Below are 21,802 nucleotides of genomic sequence, written 5' to 3' on the forward strand. Positions count from 1 at the left end.
GAGTGGGATAGGAGAGAGAGAGAGAGAGAGAGTGGGAATGGAAAGCATGCAAAAGGTTTCAGGGTGCTGTGGGTGACATACAGAAGCTGGGCTACTCAGGGCTTGTTTGGGTGATTTCGTGTTATCTAATTTGAATTTAAATAGTATTTCTGTTATATTCAGTAATTTATTTTACAATTTATCCCAGCTAAGAATGCAGAGTGCTGCACACGTACAGTACCGTTTTCAACTTGTACATTGGTTTTTCCAGGCAAGAAATGTCCAAAGGAACCTAACTCTAGCTTTAACATTGAATCCTATGGGAACCCATGACTCACATAAAGTTGCTTCACTTAAAGTCATGATTTTCAAGAACAATCACAACTTTAAGGGAGGACTTACTGTAGAGACTAAACATTCCAACCAACTCAGAATAACAAACAATAAACCCAACTGATATCAAAACACGGCATCAAAACAGTGGAGTCAGAGGAATTACAATCAAGCATTATACTGCTTTAGTCAGACTGCATTGAATATGGCATCTAGTTCTTGTTGGCAAGAAATAAGAAAGACATTCAAATTCTGGATGCAATTCAGGGATGAACTAATAGACTGATTCTCAGTTGTTAGGAGCTTGCCTTATGAGGAATGACTGGAGAAATTTATAGTTTCCACCCTAAAAAGGAGGGTCCCAATAATTACAGGAGTGGTGCAGGTGAGGCTGAAGAACTTGGTAAAGTCAAGTCACAGAGATTCTGTTGAACCTATGGCAGGAACTCATTGAAATGTTTTTCTTCTGTTTCCTGCCAGGTATCTGGCCAGATTGACAGTCTGATCAGCAGCCAGGAAGTGAGTTTTTAACTGAAGGAACATCAGCGGCAAGAAGGCACAACTGAGGGCCCTTGGGGACAGTCCCTGCGATCGGGAGAGAGAGAGAGAGACAGGCCACAATCAGAAGGATGAGGGTGGGGGAAAAACTGGTAATGAGAGTTAAATGGGGGTCAAAGGTTTCCTTGAAGTCCAGAGTGGGCACTCTTGCTGCTCCTCAACCACAAGAAACATTATGAAAGGCAATTGTTGTATGGAGCAGTTTCAATTTAACAGATTAATAGCAAAATGAAAACATCTTAAAAAATTACTGACTTACAGTGTCAGCTGTGGCTCAGTTGGTAGCACTCTCATCTGAGTCTATAGTTCCAGGTCCATGTCCAATTCCAGGTCTTGAACTCATAAACCAAGGCTGACACCTGACGGCAGTACTGAACGAATGCTAGACTGCCGGAAGTGCCATCTTTCTGATGGGCCATTAAAACAAGAGCCCTGCTGTTCAGGTGGATGTTACAGACCCGATGGCAGTATTTTGAAGAACAGCAGGGAAGTTATATCTGGTGTACTGACCAATCAACTCAATATCCCTCAATCAACATCACAAAAAAAGTTCAGGTCATGATCACATTTTTGCTCATGGAGCTTGCTGTGTGAAAATTGGCTGTTGCATTTCTTACATTACAAGTGACTACATTTCTAAAGTGCTTCATTGGCTGTAAAGCATTTTGCGATGTCCAGTGGTTGTGAAAGGTGCTATATAAATGTAAGATTTTTTTTCTGACTCACCACTGAATATCTGCCCAATTGGACTTGTAAGTGGACTTCAATTTATGAAGAAATGGTTAGGGCCCTAATCGATATGTTCAAATATTGATCCTATAATATTGTTCACAACTAAATGGCACTTGTGTGTTTTAAGGAATCTGATTTTAGACAAATAATTTCCTGCCGTTCATGCTCAAGTACGGTTGAAAACAAATTATTTATACAGATGCCAATAGGATAATAAATATTACAGCTATATAGTCAGAACTTACAAAACCTGGTTTCTCCAAAAACCTTAAATGATCAGGCTTACCCTGCATAGGCCATGGACTTCCGACTGTGTCCAAGCTCTATTTTAATTCAACGGGTCTGGTGCTTTATTTTTATACCCTTTGTCTCATTCGACACATTTCTTGCACACTGATTTAGTCACCCTGATGAAGCAACTACTTGTGTCAACATGTTTTGACGCTGAAATTATTATATCCAATTGTTGTTTATCAGCAGTAAGTGGCGGATGTGCTCGGTCAATCCCATCCATATCTTGGCTCGCCATACAGACATTGTTCTTCTGATATTAGTTAGCTCAGTTCCCATTCCTACATATGCATAGGCAGTGCAGCACTTGATACTGGGATATTTGACTATGTGCATCTTGAATCATATGCCTACATGTCAATCTGCTAAACCCATAATTGCCATAAATCACGGCTATTTCCAGTAATACTTAAAGGTACCCTCATCTGCTCTCATTTAAATCACTGCAAATGTTTGGCAGACACCTTGCTATTAAATCTCAGTCATTTTTGGCTACAGAATCATTTTTTTCTTTGCTGTTTGTATTGTGGCTGGACAACCTTCAGGAACCAAAAGGGGATACTGGCAAAGTTTTGATACTGAAAATGGACATCATTTTGGCTAGAAGAAGAACAGCAACAATAGGTTGAAAGACAACATTGAGCTGCAAGAAATCCATAGCAGAGAGCTGAAAGAAATTTTCATCTTTCCAGCAGAATGTAGACACACTCAGCTTTTCAGAGGAGCAGAGTTTAAGGAGGGAGTCATGGGCCTTTGTCAGCTCCCACAACAAGATCTGCAACCCACTGTGGCGGCTGGCACTGCATTGAATGTTCCAAAGTTACGACATCAAGTTCTTTGCCTCCAGCTACTTCTTGACTGTCACAAGTGATATAAGTAACATTCGTCAGTCTATACTGACGAATTTGTGTTTGTGCTTATGTTAAGCAAGCAACTGGTACCATTTTTACTAAAGCTAATAATTTTATCGTGCTCCCTATGGAATACAACATGATAGGGCTCTGGGGTTCATGCACATTTTAAACTTTCTCCAACCCAGTCTATCATTGAATGCATACACATCACTATGCAGGGTCCTCTAGACAAGCTCACTGCCTTCATTAATTAGAACATTCCATTAATGTAATACATCATACAGATTGTGCTTTCTTTCCTGACAACTATTGTGATGCTTTTATCTTGTACCAATCCTCCATACACCGCACTCTGATTCCACATAGCAAGAGGGATGCTCTTCTTGGGAACATGTGCTATCTCCTGCACAGGACACATGACTCTTTTCAGAAACTTTTAATGTCCTTTCTATAGTGGCCTGCCCGAAACACTCTGTCCCCTAACTGAACAGCTTTCTTATAGTCTGGTTAGCTTTTCTTCAAGAAATACAAATATATAAGCAATTATTTTACATATCTAATTTAGGGATTTAACCCCCTTACAACAGGATCTGATGTGACAATAGATATCAGTTATACAGCAGCTGTATTAAGAGAAAGGCAGAAAAAACACAGGCTATTTAGTGTCATATCTGGACAGCAGAGTAGACTTCTTTTCTCATCTTTTTGCGTATTTTTGACATTCTTGCGTATTTTCCTGCTTCCTTTGTCTTGTTTCTTGCTCTTTAGTCTTCCTTCCTTTGTTCAGTTTTCCAGCTATAGCAAAATCCCTTGAAAGGATTATACTGGCAACCAACCTAACCCCCACCACTGAGGCTACCAATTAGAAGTGTCCAGATACATTTCACTATACAATCATTCGGCTCTTGTTCAGTCATAAGTGTCTTCACGTGTACAGCATTCACTTATCCATGCACACTTACATTCCTTGGTGATAACTTACAGCTTCTGCAGTTCCATTTATCTCACTGTTCTAAACTAGTACAAACTGATTTTTAAAGCATGGCAATATTTCTACCAATTCTACCATACAGAACAATACACAGGTAAAGAAAGAACATAACTCCGACAGACTACATTAATATACCGAAAAAGAAAGAGCTTAATTCTTACACACTCCCCACCTTGAGGGAGAGACATCTTTGTTGATCCATCATTGAATTTTAGCTGCGCTCAGTAATCTTTGCATTTTATCCTTCTTTTAAATCTGTTTCTGTCACTAATGCAGCAAGTTATTATCAAGAGCTTATACAATGATGGCCTCCTGCATCAATACTAAAAGGTGAGAAAATATCCGTATCCGGGGTGACTTTGCATATTAATCCCAACCTACCTACAAAAGGTAGTCTTAATTGCATTGATCTTACTCCAAATCAAATTATTATCCTGTTGCAGCTGATCTCGTGCTTTCTTGATCATTCAATAGCTGTTTTTAGCTTTGTCACATGTTTGGCAGGGGTGGAATATTACAGACAAAATTCCCCACATACTGATGTAAATCAAATTTTAATGAATCATTTATCTGAACCAATTCTGCATCTCACAGTGAAGGCACCCCTAGGTAGCAGTGATCACAATATGATTGAATTTTACATTCAGTTTGAGGGAGAGAGGAGTGAGTCTGAGACTAAGTTTTTAAACTTAAATGAGAGCAATTATGAGGGCATGAAAGCTGAGTTGGCTGAAGTGAATTGGCAAATTTGGTTAAGGGATATGTCAATAAAGAGGCAGTGGCTAATATTTAATGGGATATTTCAGAATATACAGAATAAATGCATTCCAACAAGTAAGAAGAAGTCCAAATACACCATCCATGGTTAACTAGAAAGGTTAAAGGTAGTATCAAACTTAAAGTAAAAATATATAATTGTGCAAAGACAGATGGCAGGTCAGAGGATTGGACAGAATATAAGGAACATCAAAGAACGGCTAAAAGACAAATAAGGAATGAAAAAATCGAGTATGAGAGAAAGCTAGCCAGGAATATAAAAACAGAAATTAAGAATTTTTATAAATAATTAAAAAAGAAAAAAGTTAACAAAGTAAGTGTTGGTCCTATAGAAAGTGAGTCTGAAGAATTGATAATGGAAAACAAGGAGACGGCAGATGAATTGAGCAGGTATTTTGCATCAGTTTTCACTATAGAGGATACAAATAGTTTCCCAAAAACAGCTTTAAACCAGGAAATGGAAGTGGGAAGGAAGTCAGGAAAATTACAGTCACCGGAGAAGTGGTACTGAGTGTTAGAGCTGTGGGCTGACAAGTGCTCAGGTCATGATGGACTTCATTCTAGGGTCTTAAAAGAAGCGTCTAGTGAGGTAGTTGATGCATTGGTTTTAATTTTCCAAAACTTCCTAGATTTGGGGAAGGTTCCATTAGATTGGAAGATAGTGAATGTAACTCTATTATTCAAAAAGGGAGGGAGACAGAAAGCGGGAAACTACAGGCCAGTTAGCTTAACATCTGTCATAGGGAAAATATTAGAAGCCATTATTAAAGAAGTTATAGCAGAGCACTTGGATAAGCTCAAGGTCATCAGGCAGAATCAACATGGTTTTGTGAAAGGGAAATTGCGTTTAACCAACTTATTGGAGTTCTTTGAAGAAGTAACATGTGCTGTGGATAAAGGGGATCCGATGGATGTACTGTACTTAGATTTCCAGAAGGCATTTGATAAGGTGCTACATCAAAGGTTATTGCAGAAGATAAAAGCACATGATATAGGAAGCAACATATTGGCATGGATAGAAGATTGGCTGGCTAACAAGAAGCAGAGAATAGGCATAAATGGATAGTTTTCAGGTTGGTAAGATGTAATGAGTGGTGTGCCACAGGGATTAGTGCTGGGACCACAATTGTTTACAATTTATATAAATGACTTGGGATGGTTGAAGGGATGATTGCCAAATTTGTTGACAACACAAGGATAGGTCGGAAAGTAAGTTGTGAAGAAGACATAAGGTGGCTATAAAAAGATATAGATAGGTTAAGTGAGTGGGCAAAGGTCTGGTGGACTGAGATAAGGAGAAATTTCTTCACCCAGAAAGTGGTGAGCCTGTGGAATTCGTTACCACAGAAAGTAGTTGAGACCAAAACATTGTTTGTTTTCAAGAAGGAGTTAGATAGAGCTCTTGGGGCAAAAGGGTTCAAAGGGTACGGGGAGAAAGTGGGAGCGGGCTATTGAGTTGAATGATCAGCCATGATCATAATGAATGGCAGAGCAGGCTCAAAGGGCTGAATGGCTTACTCCTGCTCCTAGTTTATATGTTAAATGGAGTATAATGTGGGAAAATGTGAAATTGTCCATTTTGGGAGGAAGAATAAAAGAGAAGCATATTATCTAAATCGTGAGAGATTGGAGAGCTCTGAGGTCCAATGAGAACTGGGTGCCCTATTGCATGAATCACAAAAGGCTAGTATGCAAGTACAACAAGTAATTAAGAAAGCTAATAGAATGTTATCATTTTTTGCGAGGTAAATTGAATAAAAAAGTAGGGAGGTTATTCAGTTGTACAGGGCACTAATGAGACCACATTCAGAGTACTGTGTACAGTTTTGGTCACCTTATTTAAGGAAGGATATAAATGTCTTGGAAGCAGTTCAGAGAAGGTTTACCAGACTAATACCTGGAATAAAAACAAAAAAACTGCGGATGCTGGAAATCCAAAACAAAAACAGAATTACCTGGAAAAACTCAGCAGGTCTGGCAGCATCGGCGGAGAAGAAAAGAGTTGACGTTTCGAGTCCTCATGACCCTTCGACAGAACTTGAGTTCGAGTCCAGGAAAGAGCTGAAGTATAAGCTGGTTTAAGGTGTGTGTGTGGGGGGCGGAGAGATAGAGAGACAGAGAGGTGGGGGGGGGGGTGCTGTTGTTGTAGGGACAAACAAGCAGTGATAGAAGCAGATCATCAAAAGATGTCAACGACAATAGTACAATAGAACACATAGGTGTTAAAGTTAAAGTTGGTGATATTATCTAAACGAATGTGCTAATTAAGAATGGATGGTAGGGCACTCAAGGTATAGCTCTAGTGGGTTTTTTTTATAATGGAAATAGGTGGGAAAAGGAAAATCTTTATAATTTATTGGGAAAAAAAAAGGAAGGGGGAAACAGAAAGGGGGTGGGGATGGGGGATGGGGGAGGGAGCTCACGACCTAAAGTTGTTGAATTCAATATTCAGTCCGGAAGGCTGTAAAGTCCCTAGTCGGAAGATGAGGTGTTGTTCCTCCAGTTTGCGTTGGGCTTCACTGGAACAATGCAGCAAGCCAAGGACAGACATGTGGGCAAGAGAGCAGGGTGGAGTGTTAAAATGGCAAGCGACAGGGAGGTTTGGGTCATTCTTGCGGACAGACCGCAGGTGTTCTGCAAAGCGGTCGCCCAGTTTACGTTTGGTCTCTCCAATGTAGAGGAGACCACATTGGGAGCAACGAATGCAGTAGACTAAGTTGGGGGAAATGCAAGTGAAATGCTGCTTCACTTGAAAGGAGTGTTTGGGTCCTTGGACGGTGAGGAGAGAGGAAGTGAAGGGGCAGGTGTTGCATCTTTTGCGTGGGCATGGGGTTGTGCCATAGGAGGGGGTTGAGGAGTAGGGGGTGATGGAGGAGTGGACCAGGGTGTCCCGGAGGAAGCGATCCCTACGGAATGCCGATAAGTGGGGTGAAGGGAAGATGTGTTTGGTGGTGGCATCATGCTGGAGTTGGCGGAAATGGCGGAGGATGATCCTTTGAATGCGGAGGCTGGTGGGGTGATAAGTGAGGACAAGGGGGACCCTATCATGTTTCTGGGAGGGAGGAAAAGGTGTGAGGGCGGATGCGCGGGAGATGGGCTGGACACAGTTGAGGGCCCTGTCAACGACCGTGGGTGGAAAACCTCGGTTAAGGAAGAAGGAGGACATGTCAGAAGAACTGTTTTTGAATGTAGCATCATCAGAACAGATGCGACGGAGGCGAAGGAACTGAGAGAATGGGATGGAGTCCTTACAGGAAGCGGGGTGTGAGGAGCTGTAGTCGAGATAGCTGTGGGAGTCGGTGGGTTTGTAATGGATATTGGTGGACAGTCTATCACCAGAGATTGAGACAGAGAGGTCAAGGAAGGGAAGGGAAGTGTCAGAGATGGACCACGTGAAAATGATGGAGGGGTGGAGATTGGAAGCAAAATTAATAAATTTTTCCAAGTCCTGACGAGAGCATGAAGCGGCACCGAAGTAATCATCGATGTACCGGAGAAAGAGTTATGGAAGGGGGCCGGAGTAGGACTGCAACAAGGAATGTTCCACATACCCCATAAAGAGACAGGCATAGCTGGGGCCCATGCGGGTACCCATAGCCACACCTTTTATTTGGAGGAAGTGAGAGGAGTTGAAGGAGAAATTGTTCAGCGTGAGAACAAGTTCAGCCAGACGGAGGAGAGTAGTGATGGATGGGGATTGTTCGGGCCTCTGTTCGAGGAAGAAGCTAAGGGCCCTCAGACCATCCTGGTGGGGGATGGAGGTGTAGAGCGATTGGACGTCCATGGTGAAGAGGAAGCGGTAGGGGCCAGGGAACTGGAAATTGTTGATGTGACGTAAGGTGTCAGAGGAATCATGGATGTAGGTGGGAAGGGACTGGACAAGGGGAGAGAGAAGGGAGTCAAGATAACAAGAAATGAGTTCTGTGGGGCAGGAGCAAGCTGAGACGATCGGTCTACCGGGGCAGTTCTGTTTGTGGATTTTGGGTAGGAGATAGAAGCGGGCCGTCCGAGGTTGGGCGACTATCAGGTTGGAAGCTGTGGGAGGGAGATCCCCAGAGGAGATGAGGTCAGTGACAGTCCTGGAAACAGTGGCTTGATGTTCAGTGGTGGGGTCATGCTCCAGGGAGAGGTAGGAGGAAGTGTCTGCGAGTTGACGCTCAGCCTCCGCGAGGTAGAGGTCAGTGTGCCAGACAACAACAGCACTACCCTTGTCAGCGGATTTGCCTGGACCATGACCCCACCACTGAACATCAAGCCACTGTTTCCAGGACTGTCACTGACCTTATCTCCTCTGGGGATCTCCCTCCCACAGCTTCCAACCTGATAGTCGCCCAACCTCGGACGGCCCGCTTCTATCTCCTACCCAAAATCCACAAACAGAACTGCCCCGGTAGACCGATCGTCTCAGCTTGCTCCTGCCCCACAGAACTCATTTCTCGTTATCTTGACTCCCTTCTCTCTCCCCTTGTCCAGTCCCTTCCCACCTACATCCGTGATTCCTCTGACACCTTACGTCACATCAACAATTTCCAGTTCCCTGGCCCCTACCGCTTCCTCTTCACCATGGATGTCCAATCCCTCTATACCTCCATCCCCCACCAGGATGGTCTGAGGGCCCTTAGCTTCTTCCTCGAACAGAGGCCCGAACAATCCCCATCCATCACTACTCTCCTCCGTCTGGCTGAACTTGTTCTCACGCTGAACAATTTCTCCTTCAACTCCTCTCACTTCCTCCAAATAAAAGGTGTGGCTATGGGTACCCGCATGGGCCCCAGCTATGCCTGTCTCTTTATGGGGTATGTGGAACATTCCTTGTTGCAGTCCTACTCCGGCCCCCTTCCATAACTCTTTCTCCGGTACATCGATGATTACTTCGGTGCCGCTTCATGCTCTCGTCGGGACTTGGAAAAATTTATTAATTTTGCTTCCAATCTCCACCCCTCCATCATTTTCACGTGGTCCATCTCTGACACTTCCCTTCCCTTCCTTGACCTCTCTGTCTCAATCTCTGGTGATAGACTGTCCACCAATATCCATTACAAACCCACCGACTCCCACAGCTATCTCGACTACAGCTCCTCACACCCCGCTTCCTGTAAGGACTCCATCCCATTCTCTCAGTTCCTTCGCCTCCGTTGCATCTGTTCCGATGATGCTACATTCAAAAACAGTTCTTCTGACATGTCCTCCTTCTTCCTTAACCGAGGTTTTCCACCCACGGTCGTTGACAGGGCCCTCAACCGTGTCCGGCCCATCTCCCGCGCATCCGCCCTCACGCCTTCTCCTCCCTCCCAGAAACATGATAGGGTCCCCCTTGTTCTCACTTATCACCCCACCAGCCTCCGCATTCAAAGGATCATCCTCCGCCATTTCCGCCAACTCCAGCATGATGCCACCACCAAACACATCTTCCCTTCACCCCCCTTATCGGCATTCCGTAGGGATCGCTCCCTCCGGGACACCCTGGTCCACTCCTCCATCACCCCCTACTCCTCAACCCCCTCCTATGGCACAACCCCATGCCCACGCAAAAGATGCAACACCTGCCCCTTCACTTCCTCTCTCCTCACCGTCCAAGGACCCAAACAGCTCCTTTCAAGTGAAGCAGCATTTCACTTGCATTTCCCCCAACTTAGTCTACTGCATTCGTTGCTCCCAATGTGGTCTCCTCTACATTGGAGAGACCAAACGTAAACTGGGCGACCGCTTTGCAGAACACCTGCGGTCTGTCCGCAAGAATGACCCAAACCTCCCTGTCGCTTGCCATTTTAACACTCCACCCTGCTCTCTTGCCCACATGTCTGTCCTTGGCTTGCTGCATTGTTCCAGTGAAGCCCAACGCAAACTGGAGGAACAACACCTCATCTTCCGACTAGGGACTTTACAGCCTTCCGGACTGAATTTTGAATTCAACAACTTTAGGTCGTGAGCTCCCTCCCCCATCCCCCATCCCCACCCCCTTTCTGTTTCCCCCTTCCTTTTTTTTTTCCCAATAAATTATAAAGATTTTCCTTTTCCCACCTATTTCCATTATAAAAAAACCCACTAGAGCTATACCTTGAGTGCCCTACCATCCATTCTTAATTAGCACATTCGTTTAGATAATATCACCAACTTTAACTTTAACACCTATGTGTTCTATTGTACTATTGTCGTTGACATCTTTTGATGATCTGCTTCTATCACTGCTTGTTTGTCCCTACAACCACAGCAGCACCCCCCCCCCCACCTCTCTGTCTCTCTATCTCTCCGCTCCCCACACACACACCTTAAACCAGCTTATATTTCAGCTCTTTCCTGGACTCGAACTCAAGTTCTGTCGAAGGGTCATGAGGACTCGAAACGTCAACTCTTTTCTTCTCCGCCGATGCTGCCAGACCTGCTGAGTTTTTCCAGGTAATTCAATACCTGGAATGGGTGGGTTGTCTTATGAGGAAAGTTGGATAGAGTAGGTTTGTATCTGCTGGAGTTTAGAAGAGTAAGAGGTGACTTTATTGAAACGTATAAGATCTTGAGGGGTCTTGACAGGGTGGATGTGGAGAGGATGTTTCCTCTTGTGGAAATATCTAGAACTAGGGGTCACTGTTTAAAAATGAGAGGTTGCTCATTTAAAACAGAAATGAAGCAAAATGTTTTCACTCAGAGGGTTTAGAGCCTTTGGAACTCTCTTCCTGAAAAGGTCATGATAGCAGAGTCTTTGAATATTTTTAAGGCAGAGGTGGATAGATTCTTGGTAAGCAAGGTGGTGATAGGTAGGATGCAGATTTCAGGTTACTATAAGATCAGCTATGATCTTATTAAATGGCAGAGCAGGCTTGAGGGGCTGAATAGCCTACTCCTGCTCCTTGTTTGTATACTCATATGTTTATAAATCATGTGTGCCTTCTCATGTGTGTATGTGGAGACCATGCAGAGGAATATCCTGAAACTCTGAATACCAACCAGTGAAGTCAACAAAGTTGCAATCACAGGCAGACAACTGTAAAATACACAAGTTTAATATTTGTTCTTTCATAGTTTTCAACTGTTTTATATGGAACCATATAAAGCTCTTTATCCTTGGGCATTGGATCAGGTAAATAGTTGGGCCAGCCTGATCCGCAATTGGATAAGATCCCCTCCATTTTGATACAAAAGCACATTTTTTTCTTCCCATGGTTGAAGGCCATATCCATATCCTCTACCTGATGCTCAATTGGTTGTATCTTTTTATCAAAGTATCTATTGTTTAGATTTTTCCAAATTCCGTGCTACAATTGGTTGTTTGCATTTACTCGTTGCACCACTTGATTCAGCCATTTAGAGTTAAAGGATCCCTGTAGCAGAGGGCCAGTGAAGGGCAATAATAGGTGCCTGGATATTCACATCAAGCATCCCATCATTACCTGGTGCAGTGGAACACATATGGATTTGTGTGTGATTGAGCGTATAGCCAACAGACGAATTGCAACAGGTTAGCCCATTGGTGGGGTGATCTGCACATAACTTTTTAAGCATCATTTTCATGGTTCTATTTCCTCTTTCTACTATCCCCAATGATTGTGGATGATGAGTGATAAGCGGTTTATGCTTTATTCCCAATATCTCATGTACGTGGGTAAAACATTTTCCAGTGAAGTGTTACCCTTGATCACTATCAATCTGTACTGGTACTCCCCATCTGCAGGTCACCTCACTCAATAGAATTTAGAGCATGTTAGCATGACATGATCTACAATAGGGCATCCACATAGTTGTTCTGAGTTTTGGGTAAAAGTTCAATAAAATCTGTAAGCGAGTCCAATCGCCTTCTGGGGGTAGAGCACTATGAAGATATGCTTGCTTTGAGCGAGGAGTAGGGTTGTGCAGCAAGCAAACCAAACCAAACAATGTCTTCGTTCGTACCCAGCCACTGCACAACCTTAGCAACTTTGCAAATTGTACTTTCCATAGAATAATGCTCCCCCAACCATGGAACAATTCAAAAAATTCATTCTCAACAGTTAGGGTATGCACACTGCTGGGAAGGCAGTCACATTAGGGTGCTGCATTAGTATCTTATCTTTAGGATCATCAGATCCACTTGTCTTTTGTGCTCAAGCCATGGGCTGGGCAAGAGGTTTTCTCTGCATATGCCACTCGGAGACTATAGAGGTGGATATTTCTCCTGTATAAGGCCAAATAGGACACCAGGCGCTAACAACATCTTGGATGAGGAACTTGTCTAGGCTCCCCGCCAGAGCGGCTTCCTTAGCAGCTCGGTCTGCCTTGCTATTGCCCACATGGTGGACCCTCCTTCTTGTGGGCAGTATCTTACCTACAAAGCACAGGTGCGTACACTTTTTAAGTGACAAAAATTAGAGACCTATGAATTAAGGCTTTCCAGTCGGTCATACAATATTATTTTCTACAATAGAGCAGGGACAGCAAGGTATTGATGATGCAGGCACTACTAGACCAAATATTAACAGGCAGATCAGAGGTTTCAATGCTGGCAGTCAGTAGAGCAGCAATCTCCACATATTGAGCCCAATAAGGTAGGCATTGAAAACAAAAACAGAATTACCTGGCAAAACTCAGCAGGTCTGGCAGCATCGGCGGAGAAGAAAAGAGTTGACATTTTGAGTCCTCATGACCCTTCGACCGAACTCTTTAAACCAGGAGAGAAGTGGAAAGCAATGAAGGTGAGCAAAGCAAAAGAGAGATACAGAAATCTTGTCACAGAGATGAACAGAACTTCTTCAAGGAGGTAGGCATTTCTTGAAGAGCAGTGGCAGTCAATTAAACACAAGAGATAAAAACAAAAAAACTGGTAGGCATTGATGTTGAATCACTATCTGGCGAGTCAACAGCAAAACTAGTGCGAGGAGACCCTTGGTCGTATTATGCCAAGCTGTCCACTAAGACATTCAGAGTCCCTGTTATCGGTAGCCTTTGGTCAGGAGGCAGATTGAAGTTCAGAACTGGCAGTCACCTGGCTTCATCAGCAAATTCAGCAGAATCTGGGGTGAGTGCAATATCAGGCTCTGTAAACCAGTAATAGAAGTAAAATGTTGCACCACCTAAAAGGTGACAAGCATATGGTGTTCACAAGGGCTATAAGTCTTTTCCAGTCCATTAAGGATCTTGGATGCAAATGCAACATGCTGGAATCTCTCTTGAACCTTCTGAACAGTACTGCAGTAATATTCTGGGGCACCCACCTCTAGCTGGAAGAGTAGGTTGGGATCCAGGCAAATGAGGCAGGTTGCCTTAATGACAGCCTCGAGCAGTTGAATGACTTGGGTATGCTTGTTAGGCCAAGCCAAAAGAATTTCGTCACGGTCTCCCATCAATAATTCATAAAGTGGTTGCGGGAGCTCAGCGAACATCATAAAGTATCCTCTAATTCTGTTTTTGCAAGGTTTAAGTGTTGAAGCTTCTCCAAAATGTTTAACTACATTATTGGTCTGAGACAAGTGCAAATAAGACTGCTGCACATAACTTTAATTTGCACCAGGCTGTCAGCAGAAAGCTTTGAACATCTCTCAATCACAGTGCAGAAGAGGCCCTTCGGCCCATCGAGGCTGCACCTAAAGCATCTGTGCTTTATTTCTGTAAATAGTTTTGAAGACATGCTTAGTGCATCAAATAATCTTAATATCACATTTATACATAAACCACTAAGTTTGGTCCTACTCTTTTAAATAAGTGAAGTATTCATTTCAGCATTTATCTTGTTTTGTAATTCTGGATAAATTGAGATTATTTGAAATAGCTGTTTAAAAGCTGCTTCTCAAATAGTTGTGTTGAAACTGCTGGTCCTTATCTCCAAGACATTCAGGTGCAGTATAAAATAGGCAGAGTTCAGACTTGACAATATTCTTACCCACCTTGCCCCTTTTAGTATCTGGTAAAATTAGTAGGCAGAAGTGGAAAATCAGGGCCTCGGATTTTAAATGCAATAGTAATAATCTTTGCACGTAGTACAGCCTCACATGGTCAAATTGCCCTGATACTACAATACTATCTACAATTTAGATATATCTGAACACCACTAGTGTATTTTATTTTAAAAAATCAAAAATGGACTTTATTCCCCATAGTGTAAAGAATTTATTTCTAAAGCATCTTTTATTTCCTCATTATATCTCAAAATGTAGTTCACAACTATTGAATTACATCAGATTCAGTGAATTGAATTTTTAGTACAATAAATTAGTAAAGCCAGGTGAGGTGGGTGGATGAGTTGGGGGTACAATGGTGGTGAACCTCGTGAGGTCTTAGAAGGGTTGCTAGTGGCCTGGATTCGATGAAGGCCTTTTGGCCTCCCCACCAAAACAAAGCATATTCCCTGGGCCATTTTGTGAGCAGCTGCAATAGGAAGTTAATACTTTACCAAATAGATCATGCAGTATTTACCAATTTCACTGGCAACATGGAGAACAAGAATCATTGAAGAACACAATACTTTTACAACCATAGTGCACCCTTACCCCTTATTAAAAAGTGACATATTGCCACTTGATTCAAAACACAGTAGGAAAGACACCTTGATTAACTTTCCCCATATCTTCAAAGCATATTAAATGGGGGCAGTTGGGGCTAACACTGCAAATGAAATTGTAATTTTTAAGTGATAAATAAAACTGACTAGAAAATGTTCTAATAACATTGCATATGTTTTATTACGATAATGGATACCTTGATTACAGCTATAATATTTCTTCACCATATCCACCCTAGTAAGAAATAAGCTTGTTCAGTTGTTCAGTCAAGCAATGGCGTCAAATATTCATTGCAAGTATTAGTAACAAGCTCTGAATTTAAAACTGATCTCAATAGAAGATAAGTTGGGTGTTTTTTTTCTCTGCCTCCTCTAAATTTATCCAAATCCGAAACATTTTTGCTGCAGGGTCTGCCCAATTCAAAGGAAGCCAAGAAATAATCAGTTGTACACAGTTACAGCAAAATGTAGCAACACCGAGAGACAGGTAACAAGATGTAGAGTATATGAGTCTTGTTCACAGTGGAGGATTTGAAATGGTGTATGGCAGGGCTCTGTGCTAGGTTCACTTTAATTCTTAGAAATTTAGATGATTTGTATTTGGGTGTCAGAACCTGAACTGCAAATTCCGATGAGACCATAAGACATAGGAGCAGAAGTTAGGCCATTTGGCCCATCGAGTCTGCTCCGCCATTCAATCATGGCTGATAAGTTTCTCAACCCCATTCTCCCACCTTCTCCCCATAACCTTTGATCCACTTACCAATCAAGAACCTATCTATCTCGGTCTTAAATACAGTCAATGACCTGACCTCCACAGCCTTCTGTGGCAATGAATTCCATAGATTCACCACTCTCTGGCTAAAGAAGTTTCTCCTCATCTCTGTTCTAAAAGGTCTTCCTTTTACTCTGAGGCTGTGCCCTCGGGTCCTAGTCTCTCCTACTAATGGAAACATCTTCCCCACCTTCACTTTATCCAGGCCTTTCAGTATTCTGTAAGTTTCAATCAGATCCCCCCTCATCCTTCTAAACTCCATCGAGTATAGGCCCAGTCCTCAAACGTTCCTCATATGTTAAGCCTTTCATTCCTGGGATCATTCTCGTGAACCTCCTCTGGACCCTCTCCAGGGCCAGCACATCCTTCCTGAGATACAGGGCCCAAAATTTTTCACAATATTCTAAATGTGGTCTGACCAGAGCCTTATAAAGCCTCAGCAGCACATCCCTGCTTTTATATTCTAGTCCTCTCGAAATAAATGCCAACGTTGCATTTGCCTTCCTAACTACCGACTCAACCTGCAAGAGACGTAAGTAAGGAGTTTGGCAAATCATACAGAAAAACGTGAAAGACTTCAGAAAGGAAAATGGAAGACAAAGGAAAATGGAACATTTTGATGTAAATAAGTATGAAGTCATACATTTTGGTTGGAAAATAAGAATCAGAATATACACTCAACTGAAAGATGCAGAAGGCTGTGGATAAACCAAGGCATGGGGCTCGAATACATAATTCCCTGAACTTATATGCTGTCATGCTGAGCTGACATGGGAACATTGAAAATTTTTTAAAACCCATATGCCTTTCTTTAAAAGGGACATAGGTGATCTTTAAAATGGCTGCCACAGGTCACCTGGCTTTACAACTGCAAGGTTGTCAAGCTTCCAGAAGGCTTCAGGTTGATTCGAGCAGAAATACCCAAACATGAAAAGATTTTTGAAATTCAATGGAGTCCTAAAACAGACAATGGCTTTCCCTGAAGGTATGAAAACTTTAGCGCTTTTGAACACAGCAGATGAGACGACTTTGAATTGCTATATGGAATTACCATTTGTATTATTTAGAAGATGACTTGGCGTGCCAGATCACGTTACTGCAACCATCTTGGCTTTCTGCTAAATACATAGCAGGAAAATTGAACCTATTTGACAGATCCATCTTGAACCAGCTTCAACCCAGGGAGAGGCAGATAAAAGCAATCGAAAAGGGCGATCGGCCAGCTGTAACATCTGCAGAACAGAAGAAAGGAAGCTCTCACTTCCAAGTAAACCTAATTCTATCTACTAACCTCACCTGTTAAAGCTCTAGCAATCTGACAGTGGAAACCATCACAGCTGCAGACACTTCAACCTACAGACCTTCACTTCAGACATATCAGGCCTAAACAGAATATTGAATAGACTTGATTCATGTTTATAAGTACTATTTTATCTTCACTTGTAACTAATCTTTATGCGCATGCGTTACTAACTTCATCTTTTCTTAGATAACTTCCTGAGTAATATAATGTGAAATAAACTAATCTTCTCCTGTTTAAGTAAAAAGACTTTGCTGCTAGGTTATTTTTAAATTGAATTACTCAATCCAAGGGTAAAATATACACACTCACATACATACACATTGTTCATGGGTGACTTTGGGAAAGCACCTTTAAAGCATCCGTGACAATGTGCAAGTGCATGAAGTCAGGAAAGGCTAACAGCATTTTTGTAATATGCAGAGCTCGCAAGTGTAGTACAGTAGTAAGTTTATCCAAAACACAGTACTGTATACAGTTCTGAGTATTCCATTATAGAAAGAACATTAAGGCTTTACAAAATGCACAGCATAGATTCAGCAGGATGATGCCAAGGTTAAGAAACTGTAATTGTGAAGAGAGACCCTGTTGCCCTGTTAATAGTCCCTATACTATTAACAAATGGTTCGCTCAATAGCATGTAGCTAATTAAGCAGGAATGTAGTTTGAGAACTCAGATATAAATAGTTTACTTAATTCTGCAATACCATTGTATCCTAATTAATGCAATGATTTTATTACCTTAAAAAAATCAGCCACATTTCTAAGGAGGTGTCAGCCTTCACTCAGTCATAGCACTCTCTTCTGAGTTGCTAGATTATGGCTCAAGCTCCATTTCAGAGAACTAAGTGCATAATCTACCATGATACATCAGTGCAGTTATGGAGGAAGGGTGCACTGCCAAACGTGCTGTCTTTTGAATGAGATGTTAAAACAAGATCTCCTTTGCCTTCTCAACTGAATGTAAAAGATCCCATGGCTGTATTTGATAAGAAGCAGGAGAGTTCTTGTTCAAATGTTCTAAAGATAAATGTTGGCCAGAACAAGAAATATACTGGCCTGATTATCTCATTGCTGTTTGTTGGATGTCGTTGTGCACAAATTAGCTGCTGCATTTCCTACATTACAGTAACATGTCAAAACATTTAATTGGCTGTGAACTGCTTTGAGACGTCCTGAGACCGTGAAAGCAGCTGTAGAAATGCAAGCACTTTATTTGGAAGGCAAGCACAGGGAAATGAGACAGTGACATAGTTCCTTTAATCTGACTTTTTATTTTAAGATGTTTTAATATAATTATGAATTAGACATATTCAAACCAACAATTTTGCACTACTTTGAAGTTGCAAACATTATTGTATATTGTTATTAGTAATTCATATTGTAAGCCATCAGATCCAAGAATCTATTTTAAAAGCTTTGCACATAGAAACAAAGATTAATTTAATCCTTTAATGATAAAGAGACACTTTGTGAATAGGATTTAAGTACAAGTCTCAAAGGTCGGCAGAAATTAGATGTGTGTGTGCATATTATATTTCTATAATTTCTATATATTATGTATTATATACACTTACATACAAACTTGAGTTAGTATGCTCCCCATTAACAGATTACCTAAAAATTACTTCATTTACTCAATTTCTATCAATTCCAAGGTTAAATATTAATTCCAGAATATGAGCATACTGTGCTGGCTAGGCTAGATGCACTTCTGCACATGACAGAGTTCTGATACTTCAGAATGTATGTAAAGGTCAGATCTTTATACAAAGTGAGTCCCACTAATACAGCAGATAAGGTTGAACCATGTTTTGGGTTACCATTTTTATGAGCAATGTAATCATTTAATTTCAAGGCAGCTTTCTTCAGTCAATCATATCTGCTCCCTCACCGCCCGTGGCATCAACAGAAATATGAAGGTCCTCCAACATCTCTGCTAAACTGATCCGAGGAGCACCATCATCATCAGTATCACTTTCAACCGGAATTTTTGAGGAATCTATGACCAGAAGTTATTAGTATTTAAAGGATATCAAATTTACTATAATCATGTTAGTAACTACAATTTTGAATATAACAGTGTCAAATGGAGCAGTCTGAATCCTTACTAACATGATATTAAATAATATAAAAGTTTTAACAAGATTCTGGATCAAATATGCTGTCTCTGACCAGTGAGGTTATAACCAGTTAACAAAATAGTGCATTGCAGTCAGGTTTGCCTGCAATACATGATTCAGAAACAGACACAGCTGATCCATAGTGAATGTGGAAACTTGCAAGGTATGAAATCAAGTAATATTTTTGATGCACTAGATATTTGCACTATGAAACTATTTTCCAAATTTTTACACCCTTAAATCCCAAGCAATGGATAGCACTCTGATGCCATCTTGTGGTAAATTATGCTTTCCATACCTAGTGCTAAACTGGACAAATTCGAGATGTTATTGCTCCACAAGGCTGCAGAATTAATTACAAGAAAGATTTTTACCAAACAGAGATTTGGGGATGGATGAGTAAGATTAAAAATAATATTCATTCCTCTTCTTTTTCCACAATAATATCAATACCGTTTAGATCATTTTTGCATGAACCTCAGTGTGAAACTCACCGCGATAAATATTGACATTCTTCCTAATGATATCATCATCTTCAAGGTCTTCAAGGAATTCCAAGTATTGTCTATAATGTACAGAAAATTTTGTTATTTCATATTCATTACCTCATTTGAGTATCACACAGTCCAGTTTCCCCATACTTTCCTGCTTTACATATGGATGTTTGTAAGAGTGTATGTTTATGATTTTTAGACTAACAATGCTTAGGTATGTGCTTGTTCCACCATGGCAATTTCTCAAACTAAATTCAATAAATCTTGTAACTCTAGGCAAGCACCAGAAAAGGTGACCATTGAAGCTACCATATTTTTGTTTAAAAAATCAGCTGGTTCCTGCCACTCCTTCCCCCTCTAACCTACTTTTGATTTTCGTCCCACACAGCATGGCTGACTTATAGGAACAAGAGGTGGTCATTCAGCATCTTCAGCATGTTCTGCCATGCAATTAATTATGATTAATCTGTACCTCAACTCAGCTCAGCTCACCGGCCTTTTCTGCATAGATTGTTGGGTATGAATATCGAGTTATATTGCTCAGGTTTCAAAACTTCAATTGCCTCAGGTACAACAACTTTTGAGTGGGTTCCAGATTTTTGCTATCCTCAAGTGAAAAAGTGCTCCATGATTTCACTACTAAATCGAGGTCTACTTTCAAGATTACACCATCCTACTGGATTTCTCCATCAGAGGAAACAGTTTTTCTGTACCTTCCTCTTTAGAACTATTTTAATATCTTGCTCAAATCACCCTCAACCTTCTAAACTCAAAGGAATGCAAGCCAAACCTATGCAACTTATTTAAGACTTGGTATCAAATATGGTGCATCGGCATTGCAAACTCTCCAAGAACAATATACCTATCTGAAAGCAGGATCTGGCTGGGGTCTGAACAAGGCTTTGCCTAATGCTTAACTAAAGTATCATTTCCTCACTTCTGAATTCCAATACCCTTAGATAAAAGACAACATCACATGAGCCTATTTGATTTCTTTCTGTACCTATAAACTAACTTTGAGTGGACAACCCAACCTCTGTTTCTCCCTAGTTTCTAGTCTCTCACCATTAAGAATGCATAATGAGGGAGGTTTGCCTGAGAGCCCAGACATCCATTAGTCTGTTTTAACAGTTGCGCACAAAGGAAACATTGCTTGACTGACAGCTCTTTCTCTGTGGTTCTGTCAATTGCACAATGTTTATTTACACAAGATAAAAAGGTCAAAATGCTTATAGTTTGAAACTTTCAAAGTCTGGATGATTGATATTTTTCTAGGGCTACAGTAAAAGCCATTTCTTTTAAAACTAGAGAAGTTATGAACGAATGACAGTTATTTTTGAAAAGCTTTTGCACACATGCTATTACTACTATAGGGTACATTGGTTCTGTAAACAAGGTAAATGGGCATGCAAGTGTCATAGCTTGGCATGGGCAAGATCTTTTGATCTGACCGCTCAAACGGTTCCCTCATCCAAACTATGAGTTATGCACCTCAGAGAGGCCATGAACCACGACACTTTGAAAAGCTGTCCCAACTCCATGAAAATTGTGGTGGACTAGGAGATACCGATATCTACAATGGAGCCAGCCAGGTCAGGAGTGCAGGGTGAAAGCTGGGGTCTGGAATCCCGGAATTGGGTCCCAGCTACCATTTTTTAAATGGTCCACAGAATCTCCCTGACTCCACGAAAATTCAGTCCTATGTCCCTGATGATAAATTCTTGTAGCATCTGCACAATTTATGTTATTACCTGATTTAACTCCTCATTCCTTTCTTATATAATGGAGTGACATTTGCAATTTTCCAATCCAAAAGCATAGTCCCCAAATCTAAAGATGTGGAAAACTTTAATTTCCGTGCCAATTTTTAAAACCCTAGTGAGGACACCAGATCTCAAACCGCATTATTTCATCCAGTATCTTTTTTTAAAAAAAACTTATATTAGACCTATTCAGTTCCTCCCTTTGACTTACTTTAGGTTCCCTTGTGCTGCTGATATTTTGTTCTCCTCTTCCATTGTGAAAACATACAATGTCATTATTTAACAAGTCTGCCATTTCCTTATTATCCAAAGGCTTAATGACCTCTGAAAAAGTAGTCTAGCAGGCTTTTTATATCGTATCACACAA

The 21,802-nt window shown here is 41.3% G+C and overlaps 1 protein-coding gene across 1 annotated transcript in view; it reads right to left on the reverse strand.

Moving 5' to 3' along the window:
• Window positions 1-18,313: 18,313 nt before the first annotated feature.
• nmd3 (NMD3 ribosome export adaptor) overlaps window positions 18,314-21,802 on the reverse strand; it is a 54,097-nt gene continuing 50,608 nt past the window's right edge. The window contains exons 15-16 of the mRNA XM_041205992.1: window positions 19,673-19,743; window positions 18,314-19,057 (exon numbers count right to left, since the gene is read on the reverse strand). Coding sequence (XP_041061926.1) covers window positions 18,924-19,057; window positions 19,673-19,743 — 205 coding nt within the window. The 3' untranslated portion in view covers window positions 18,314-18,923. The remainder of the gene's footprint in view (window positions 19,058-19,672; window positions 19,744-21,802) is intronic.

This window comes from Carcharodon carcharias, chromosome 2, assembly GCF_017639515.1.
Source record: "Carcharodon carcharias isolate sCarCar2 chromosome 2, sCarCar2.pri, whole genome shotgun sequence".
In the NCBI taxonomy this organism is placed as follows: Eukaryota; Metazoa; Chordata; class Chondrichthyes; order Lamniformes; family Lamnidae; genus Carcharodon; species Carcharodon carcharias.